The sequence below is a fragment of the Egretta garzetta genome, unplaced genomic scaffold, assembly GCF_000687185.1.
Source record: "Egretta garzetta isolate BGI_Z169 unplaced genomic scaffold, ASM68718v1 scaffold1267, whole genome shotgun sequence".
NCBI lineage: Eukaryota > Metazoa > Chordata > Aves > Pelecaniformes > Ardeidae > Egretta > Egretta garzetta.
The window spans coordinates 42868-53442 of NW_009260367.1; the positions used below are offsets into that span (position 1 = coordinate 42868).

Here is a 10575-nt window from a genome sequence, read left to right on the forward strand (position 1 = left end):
ATGGAAACGCTCGCGTAAGAAATTAGGTGGAGTTGTGAAGTCCTGTCTCCTAGCTCGTGTGGCCGAGCTGATCGTGGGGATGTGGCCAAGCGCTCGTGGAAATGTAGTCTGCTGTGCCCTTGGGGCCAGGGAGCTGATTCTTGAGGTCAGAATCTGATTCTTGGGGTCAAAAAGTTGATTCTCGGGGGTCTGTCGGGAGCTTTTCTTTAACCCCAGCCCCCTCTCTCTGTCCGCAGGCCGTGTTTATTACTTCAACCACATCACAAATGCCAGCCAGTGGGAACGGCCCAGCGGCAGCGGGAAGAACGGCCAGGGGGAGCCTAGCAAAGTGCGATGTTCGCATCTCTTGGTGAAACACAACCAGTCCAGAAGACCCTCGTCGTGGAGGCAGGAAAAGATCACGCGGACCAAAGATGAGGCACTGGAGCTTATAAATGGCAAGTAAATGCAGGAGAGAGAGAGAGAGGGAATATGATACTGTTGAAGGGGAAAAGTCATTTTAAGGCTAAAATTGGACCCCAAGATGAGTGGTTCAGTGTGTCATGAACTTGCTAAAGCAAAGGGGTTTTTTAAGCCAAGCGGTTTGAACGTGGACTTTCATGTGGCCCAGCCACTTGGAGAAACCATTTTGCTGTATGATGAAATGACGTAAAGATAGGCCCCAGCCAGTGTGTCTTCCCTCTTTGTGGGTTTTTTTTTTTTTTTTGTAATGTTATTTCAGAGGTCTGTTTGTATTTCCTTTGTAAATGTGTATTTTTCGATTAAAAATAAAATTATTTAAAGCTAAACCAAATGTTCTTTAAACATTTCTTTTTCATTTAATGTCACTTGACTCCCTGCCCCGATAGCAACTTAGAGTAAGTTCTAATTAACCTCTGCTTGAAATCAAGTGGCTTGTAGGAGGCGATCGACCTTGCACGAGGCCGTACGGGTGCCCTGATCGGCTCGGGCTTTTCCCAAAGTGTTCTGGCTTGCGATGCGGTTTAGGAACGAGGGCGGCTGCCTGCCTTCCGCAACGGGGGTGGTGTTAAGCTTTGCAGCCTAGATTTTTTTTTTTTTTATTTTTTTTTTTCCCTTGCGACTCTGGCGGTAGAATTGCATCGATGTCGTGGTTCTTCACCGCTGAGGTTTTGAGCTTACGGAAGCAAGTTCCGAGTCTGGCTGTTACTACTGGCTTTTACCTCTTAGGGTAAGGAATTTAGGGGGCTTGGGGTGAGGTTTAAATCAGTCCCGCTGATTAATTGCCGAAGCTGAGATTGTGCTCTTTAGTGGGTGGCGTTGTCTCTGTGGGCGGCGCGGTTGCAAGGGCTAGGTGACGCGCTGCGGGCGCGCTGATACGTATCGCGGCACGGCTTCAGCAGCGAGGGAGGGAAGATAAGGGCGGGTGTTTGGGCTATTGCCTTAGTCCTCACCAACACTTTAAATTTAAGGACTTTCTTGTTTGAAAGCCCTGGGAGGGGAAATTTCTTTGCTAAGTAACTTGAAGCAGCGAGGCAGTGACCAGCAGGTGGTATCTGCTCACCGCCTTTTGGAAGGGGAGGTTAAATTAACCGGCGCAGATGGGAATTTTCTTAGGGAGTTGTCTCCTTCGGGTTAGGGCGGCTGAGAAAGCGTGACCGGAGGTGAGAAAGCGGGACGCGTGCCTGGCCTGGGGATCTGTGCCGAGGGAGTTGCGACTGTTGCAGAGAGAAATAGATTGAAAGAGTTCAGCTGAGCTGCAAATTCTCCGTCTCTCCTCTTCCTTTATTTTATTTCTTTAAAGAATAAAACCGTTGCAGACCCATCTCTCGGGGTCATCAAAAGACCAGCGCAGAGCTTTCTGCGGATCAGAGGTTAAACGATGCTGGCGCGTTTTAAGCAGGCATTGGTCACCTTGGATCTTTGCAAGAGGGAATCGTTTACTTTTTTGGAAGGGAAAGTTGCCTTATTATCTCTAATGAGGTATTTCAGGAGCTTGCGACCAGGAAGGCTTTTTGATATGTAGATGTTCTGCAAACCGATTACCTCGAGGAGCCCGAATAATTTTATTTGGACTTGACAATTGTCATCGTTCTTTGGGGGCTTTTCTCTGAGGTGCCGCAGTTCTTTGCTACCCGGTGAGGTGATGGAAAGAAACACCTTGAACTTAAGCTTGGCAGCTTCAGAGCTATCAAATAACTCTTAGGTTTCGTAATCTCTGTGGCGTCTGAAGAGGAAAGAGCCGTGATAAAAACCTCCTTCGTCTCAATGCCTTGCTGATCGTCTTGGTAAATTCCCTGCTAGGGAATTAATTCCTGTGATGGGAGGCTGTAGCGAGATGGGGGTCGGGCTCTGCTCCCAGGGAAGGGGCGCTGGGACGAGGGGCAGCGGCCTCAAGTTGTGCCAGGGCAGGGTGAGGTTGGGCATGGGGAACAATTCCTTCCCCTGAATACCATTGTCAAAAAAACCCCCAAACCCCCAACTAATCACCTTTCTGTCCACATTTGTCCTCCATAAACACTATTCCTGGGAAGGTCGTAGCGAGCATCGGCTTATGATTAATTATTTTAGTAGGGCCAGCTGTGACAGGACAAGGGGGGATGGTTTTAAACTAAACCAGGGTAGGTTTAGACTAGATATAAGGAAGAAATTCTTTACACTGAGGGTGGTGAAACACTGGAACAGGTTGCCCAGAGAGGGGGTGGAGGCCCCATCCCTGGAAGCATTCAAGGCCAGGTTGGCCGGGGCTGTGGGCAACCTGATCTAGTTAGCGGTGTCCCTGCTCCTGCAGGGGGTTGGACGAGATGACCTCTAGGGGTCCCTTCCAACCCAAACCATTCGATGATTCTATGATTTTAGGGTGGCTTCTTGAAAATTACTGTTTCTAGAACAGCTGTAACTTTTGGGGGAGGATGCACGGCTTCGCCCCGCTGCGGCTCCCAACAGCCAGGCGTCGATGCACCCCCCTGGACAGACGTACTGTACCTGCTGGATGTAATTACAGCGTAGAATCGTCTAAGTAGGTCTCTGAGGGGGGGGGGAATGGGTTTGACAGGCGCAGTGCCACACCTTTCCGTGTTTTGGTTGGAGATGGGCTGTATCCGAGTGCTCCCTCCCAATGTAACTCTGGTGTTAATGCTTTTTGCGCTTAAAAATCCCAGCAAGAAATTTGATTAGGGGGCAATTTGTGTCCCCACAGGCAAGGGGACAATGTTAAAGGTCGGTGTTTTCGCTAGGTGAACTTGACCCATGCCGAATATTCCGTTTGATGGCTTTTGTTGGCTGATCAGCAGGGAGAGTTGAGGGAGCTGGAGGGGCGCGTCGTCCGTGAATAATTTATAATCTGTTAAATTGCAGTGGAGAATTAAATGGGGGTTAGCTTGCCCGTCGTGTTACAGCAGGGGTGGGAGGACGTGGCTCGCCAGGTGCTTTTCCCATCGGTGGGGACATCCCAGGGAGCGTGGGACTAGAAAGAAATCCCCAGGTTGAGCCTGACCCTGGTATTAGAGGTGGCCAAACCCCTTAGGCCCTTCTGCAAGCTTTATCAGGCGCAGTTTAAGAGGCTGAATTTGCTGTGAAGGTTATTCCAGACCGGCTTTGATGTGTAGAAACCCGGTTTCCTGCTTACGATCGCTTTCTGTCCGGTGTTTCTTGCGTTACTGTTGTTCAGTTAATTAATTCAATTTAATTTCTTCCTGCTGTCGACCTCTCAGTGGATTTGGAGAGCCCTGCTCTTTACCAAGCCCGTTTTTGCGGCCTGAACCAACCAGGCTTTTAGTTTCTGGTAATGTAGGTCACCCCTTCTGCTGTTTCTGCTCCGAGCCCTCCTTTGCACTTCAGTTTCAATTAATCCTTTTTATTTTCTGAGCGTGGGTCCATCGTGGCGTGCGAGATTCCGGATTAACGCTCGGCCAGCGCCTTCTACCGTGGCGTTTACTTCTCTCTGCTGAGGGTACCACGGCTTCCGCGCTGGATTTCTCGCTTTTAAAGTCGTACTGGCGGTACCTTTGGGGAGTTACTCGTAATCCAGCGCTTACGCTGCCCTCTTTCTGACGGAGCCCGCGGCGGGTTTGGGGTTGTTGCCTTCCTAAATACGCGCCTGTGAGTTCGCTTGGCGTCGTTGGATCTCGCTTGGTCCTTCGGGTCACGTTGAATATTCGGATCCTCCTTTTTGCTGACTGTGCTTCCCCGCCCTTCAGCTCGTTATTGGTGTGCGGCGGTAGCTTACCCCCGTTCCTTGTGGCAGAATCGACGAGGATTCGGCCCAAAGAACAGCCCCCGAAAGCTTCTTTTCCCCCAAACCTCCCCGTTGCCACTCTTGGTCTTGCACTTCTTACACTAATCTCCCGTTACGCAATTTCACTGATGCCTGGAGGGTTTGGTGGTTTTTTTTCCGAGGGGAGTTTATTAAAACCTGGACAGCACCTAATCTCTGTCATTTGTTCCACATGGCTGAGATCATCCGGGGAAAAGGCTCGTTAATCTCACGCCGCCGAGCCATGGTTTAGGCACGAGGTGCAGGTCTCTCGTTCCAGTAGAGGTGAGCACAACCACCGCGGCCTTAGGTTTTATCCTCGTCTCGTTACCAGGCAGATTTTGCTCTCAGGCTGCTCGCCAGCATAAAATCAGGAGGTTTTAATAACTAAATTCCATTTCAATACGTAGCCGACTGATTTTTCTTGTGAAAACCCTCTTTTATCCCTCGGAACCTGCTGATGTGACCAGGCCAGGCAGTTTAGGATATAAATACGAACGCTCCCCGATCCTTCATTTGGACGCTTTACTACTTTAGCGTCGGGATATATCTTAACACTGTAATTCCTAATACCTCTGGGCGTGATGTGTGGCGGGTTCTTGCGGCTGTGTGCGATTAAATACGTATTTATGGTGGCACAAATACGTATTTTTAGGATAAACTCCGTTTTGTCGGCGTGTAGGCTGTGTAGCCTCAAGCAGCTTGGTTTAATAGGATGAACCAGTATCAGCTTCTTGGCCTAAAACGTTACGAACGCTGTGAGCTGTCTTCCACCCGGATAAATAATCCTTTTTCCCTTTCTAAGGCAGGAGAAACAGCGGTCGTCTTGACGTTTTGTTGGGTTTCAGGCTTCCACGTGAGACTTTCTCCGCCCGTACCTGCGCATGCTAAGCGGCGGGTCGGATAAACGTGGGTCATCTCGCTTGAGGTGATGATACCGGTGCTGGGGTTAAGGCCGGTTACGTGCTTTAGGAATGAAGACAACGTTCTGTGGCTTTTGAATTATATTCTGGACACCCTGTTATAAAAAAAAAAAGACATTCTAGAAGAAGAGAGAATCCATCTCCTCTTCCCATTTTTTATTTTTATTGCTAGCTCTTCCTCCCGGCCTGCCCAGCTGGAAAAGCAAACCTTGCTGTCCTGAACACCGTGGGGAATTCCAGAGATTTAGCGTAGCGATGACTGAATTGGGGAGGAAAAACGGGCTGTAGGCCAGAAGCCTGCTCCGAAGGCTTCAAATCCTTTCGTTTTGGTCTTAGAATCATGGAATCATTGAATGGTTTGGGTTGGAAGGGACCCCTAGAGGTCATCTTGTCCAACCCCACTGCAGGAGCAGGGACACCGCTAACTCGATCAGGTTGCTCACAGCCCCGGCCAACCTGGCCTTGACGTCTTGCAAGCGTTAAACTGCGATGAAGGGGTTCACCCAAAAATGGATAGCGTGCTGCTGGATACCTCAACCCCGAGGAGGCAACCTCCATCCTGTCATTAAGGAGAACTTCCTTACCTGTCCCCAGCCCTTCGCAGACGTTTCCTCAGGTGTATGCAAGTGTAGAGCATCAAAACGGGCTGGAAAATCCTCATTTCCTCATCCTTTTGCGTCAAACCCGGCCCTTTTCCTTTCCTGAGAGCATCCCTCCGAGTCATAAAGCCTCGCTCTTGAATTATGCGCGTGATCCTTTCTCACCTAGGGATCTTCCACTGCTTGCGGTTGGAATAAATGATGCCCAGTGCGATTAAATTTTGGGTTTTGAGAGGTTTATCTAGCAAAGCACGGACTCTTTAGGCTACAGGGCTTATGCGGGAGTGACCTGAAAGTTTGGTTATCGAAACCAAGAGGCTTAAGAGCTTCGAGGGGGGGAGAAGGACGTTTCTTTCCTCTTAATTTCTCTGTTAATGAATAATCGGCCGCTGCTCAGTTTTTCTTTTGGAAGGTAGAAGATGGCTTAGGTCTAAAATGGAAGCCAGCCAGGCTTGGCCGACTCTTCTGAAAGCCGACGGGAGGTTTCTGCAAGGAAGGGATTTAAAAATGAAACCAATCTCCAGGAAGAGATATGTTGCTCTGGGTTCCACCTGGTCGCCGAGAGTCACTTCGGGTCGGAAGCCGGAGCAACTGCTTTGGAGCCGTTCCCACAGGGCGCCCGCGGGTGGGTTCCTCTGGGAGATGCTCCCTTCCTTTCAAATACACGGCGGAATGCTTTTTGCGGTGTAATTTAAGTCTTCATTTATCGCTCGTGGTCCAAAGCGCGGAAGGCAAAGCCCCTCTGGTGGGCGCAGGCTGCTTTGGGAAGGGAGAGGGGTCAACCGGCAGCCGGACCCGCGGCGGATCTCGCCGCTGTTCGCAGGCTTCGAGTCCAGCTCCTCGCGTGGAAACATCTCGCAACTGGTTCTAAATGGTCTTTTGGTGTGTGTGGGGGGGGTGGCTGCAAGTCAGACCGGCCACAGCTCGGGATTTTCTTTAGGGGGTTACGCTCCTTTTAACGAAGGAGCTGGAAGCTGGTTGAGCTGCGTGAAACCCCCCAGGGTTTCCTCGTCGTCTCGAGAATCCGCGGAAATCTGGATCGTGCCGGTGTTAAGGGACGCGTTGGTGGCGCTTGTACTTTGCTCATCTCCGCGAGCCGTCACCGTCTGTAATTAGCGGCTCCCCAATCATGTTACCAAGCTGTTGACCGGAAAATATGATTTATTTCCTAAGTTTTCTTGTTACGAGCTAGCAAGGGGGGGCTGGGAGGGGGGTTCCGCTGGTCCAGGAAGATTCAGAAGAGCAAGGCAGAGCTCTCGGTTAAGCCTACAAATATTTCTTAACTGACCTTTTAAAAAGCTGCCTTGACAAATAATTCACTCCACGGGGATTCTCCGTGCTCGTTCTTCTACTGAGGTGAGCCCTTCTGAAACCAAAAGCTCATTTGTTTTGAAGCCCAATAATAAATTCCCGTGCTCCAGGGGTAGTAGTAGGCGGAATCCCCTTTTTTTTATTATTATTATTATTATTATTTAATGGAAGTTTTAACAGAAATGGGCTGTGGTGCAACGATGGAAATGTGCTTGGGAAAAAAAAAACAACAACCCAAAACCAAAGGCAAATGCTTTTGGGATGTTGGGAAAGTTTAGTTCTGGCTTTATCCTCATTCCGGAGGTTTGGAAACCTCGCTTTGTGTGTGCCTGTGGTTGGTTGTGCCCTTCTTGCTGTGGGATGTAATGCTTAAGGTGGGGGTTTTGGGTGGTTTGTTTTTTTTTTACAGTTTCTCCATTTCTCCTTCTCCTGACGGAATTATTCCTTTTTTTTTTTTTTTTTTTACAGGCTACATCCAGAAGATAAAATCGGGAGAAGAGGATTTTGAATCTCTCGCTTCCCAGTTTAGCGACTGCAGCTCAGCAAAAGCAGGGGGGGACCTGGGTGCGTTTGGAAGAGGTAAGTCAAGCTCAGCGGGAACGCCAGATCGAGATTACGGGGCTGCTGCTGATCTTCTTGGCGGGGGGTGGGCTTTAATAACGCACCCCGCTGCTGGGGGAACGAACGGAGAAATGGATTTTTAGGCTAGGCAGCCCGCTGTGCAGGAAATGTAGTTTGATGTCTGGAAGTTAAACCAATTAGGAATGCAACCGTAATATTATTCTAGGCAGAGAGGCGATGTCGTGCGAACGCCCTTCGTGAAATTGGCTTTTCCCCCCCTGGAAAAGGCTTTTCCAGCTACATGGAAATGCAGTCGCAGAGCGTAATGAGCCATGAATAAGGAAGAAGTGGATAAGTCTTGCTACCCGCACGCCAGATGAATGATTTGGCATTCTAATCTGCAATGAGAAAGCTGTTAACAAATTGCGGCAATAAGAACAATTTGACAGAAATAATGGGGCCGGTGAGAGATTTTGTTACAGGATTATCGACGGGCGCAGGGAGGGAGCGACAACGAAAAGCTCGTGGATGCTTAATGAGATTTGCTGGTGTGAGAGGGAGAATCTTTGGGATGGCAAAAGCGTAACGTTGGCAGCCCTTGTGCTTTATCTTACAAATGCTTTTCGCAGTCGTTTCCACTAGGAGGAAAACGTAAGGCAATGATATCACGCATACAGCGACGCTATTCAAAGATGCAACCCAAAATCTCTTCCCAGCGAGAGTGTCCATGCATGTTTTATTTGAAGAGGGTCAAGAAAGGTTGCTGCCAGGGAGAGAGAATGCTGTGTTTATTGGTATAACCTGCACCCAGAAGCCGTAGGCGCTTGCCGTGATCCCAGAGGAAGGTCTGTAGCGAAGAGCTACAGTTGTTTTAGTGGAATCACAGAATCCTGGAATGGTTTGGGGTGGAAGGGACCCCCAGAGGTCACCCAGCCCCACCCCCCTGCAGCAGCAGGGACACCTTGAACCAGAGCAGGTTGCCCACAGCCCCGGCCAACCTGGCCTTGGATGTTCCCAGGGATGGGGCCTCCACCACCGCCCTGGGCAACCCCTCCCGCTCTTTCCCACCCTCAGGGCCAAGGATTTCTGCCTTCCATCCAGGCGAAACCCGCCCTGCTTTGGTTTCAAACCATCCCCCCGTGGCCTGTCCCAGCCGGCCCTGCTCAAAAGATTGTCCCCGTCTTCCCTGGGGGCCCCCTTGAAGCCCTGAGCGGCCGCACTCAGGTCCCCCCGCAGCCCCCTCTGCTCCAGGCTGAACAAGCCCAGCTCCCTCAGCCTTTCCTCCTAGGGGAGATGCCCCAGGCCCCCCATCAGCTTGGTTGCCCTCCTCTGGGCTCTCCCCAGTAGCTCCTCCTCCTCCTTGACCTGGGGAGCCCAGCACCGGGCGCAGAGCTCCAGGTGGGGACTCGGCTCACGGCCAGCTTTTCATCCCCCAGCACCCCCAGGTCCCTCTGGGCAGGGCTGCTCTCCACCCCCTCATCCCCCAGCCCGTACGGATCCCGGGGGCTGCCCTGACCCAGGGACAGGACCTTGCCCTTGGCCTTGTTGACCCTCATGAGGTTCCCATGACCCCCCCTCTCCAACTTGGCCAGGCAATATAATCTATGTAATATAATAATTTTGTTATTGCCTATAAAGAAACATTAAATCCCAGGGTGCGGCGTCCGCTCTTTTGGCTTTCAGCAGAAACTCAGCTTGTTGTGCTCTTTGGAGATGGACAGGAAAAGATTTATTTTCTTCTTTCTGGCTGCACCAAAATGTAAAGAAGCGTTGCAAGAGCCGGTTTCCACTAGATGGCATTGGAACCACACGTGGTGGCCAAGTCCCTGGGCTGTTCCTCCATCCCCCTCTCTTTTTTTATTCTTGCTTTCTCCTTTTTTTTTCTGGGCTGAAAATGTAATTTCTTCAAACTTGGAGCGCTGGTTACTTGGGAGGTGAAGTTATTAAAGCATTTCAATTTGTCTTCCTGAAACCCTTCCCATAAGTCATGTTTCTGCTGGAGGAAAGCAACCCGCGGGGTGGCAGGGAGGCTGTTACCTCGTCTGAAGGCAAGATTTCAGGTCCTAGTGGAAAATAACCCAAAAAAATGCAGGTGACGAGGCAGATCTGCCTCACCGTGAGCGACGCTGGCTTTGGACCCGGGGCTCGGGAGCCAGGCGAGCTGCTTGCCTCTCGTAGCAGTTAATCTCAATCCTGAAACGAGAGAAGCGAAGCTCTGGAAAGCCGTATGCGTCGGGTCGCTTGGGTAATCAACCACTTCTTTTGGAAGGGGGGAAAAAAATCCCGAGCTGAAGCCGTTTAGTCATCCTGAAAGGGTGGAAATGAGCATTTTTTTTGTGGCATCTAACTGCTGTGCTCGAGAATGGGGTACGCTAATGAAAGAAAACATGAATTCTGGAGGTGCTGCTGGGCTGGAAGGGATGCACTTGGGATGTGCGGTCTCCCAAGGGCTCGGGAAGGTTTCGTTTGCAAAGAGATCGCCGTGGCTGCTGCTGATCCAGCTGTCAGGCTGCCGAAAAGCTTTTTGCAGCCCCCTCCTAATGCGCCGCCGAGCCCAAAGCTCCGGCACCGCGTCGAAGCTTGGAGACAAGGGTCATAAACTGCCAGAGGATTTATGTTGCCTTTTTGGCAAAATGCTGCTCTTTGGGTCTCCTCTGGCATCTCGAGGCAAGCTTTGCCGGCATGGTCAGCGCTAAGAGCGGGGAGTGAGGGTTCCCCTCTGTGCCTGGGGGAGCTGTCGCCTCCTGGCCTTCCCTCGCAGCCATCTTGTCCTTAGAATTATAGAATCCTGGAATGGTTTGGGTTGGAAAAGCCCTTTCAGCTCCCCCAGTCGAAGCATTCCCCTCCCCCTGCCATCCCACCCCCAAAGCCCGGCCCTCAGCACCGCCTCTGCCCGGCTGTTAAATCCCCCCCGGGCTGGGGACTCGACCCCTTCCCTGGGCAGCCCCTTCCAGCCCCTGACAGCCAC

The 10575-nt window shown here is 51.0% G+C and overlaps 1 protein-coding gene across 1 annotated transcript in view; it reads left to right on the plus strand.

Moving 5' to 3' along the window:
• PIN1 (peptidylprolyl cis/trans isomerase, NIMA-interacting 1) overlaps nt 1-10575 on the plus strand; it is a 12056-nt gene continuing 1481 nt past the window's right edge. The window contains exons 1-3 of the mRNA XM_009643032.2: nt 1-14; nt 217-437; nt 7515-7625. Of these exons, the coding sequence (XP_009641327.1) occupies nt 1-14; nt 217-437; nt 7515-7625 (346 nt within the window). The remainder of the gene's footprint in view (nt 15-216; nt 438-7514; nt 7626-10575) is intronic.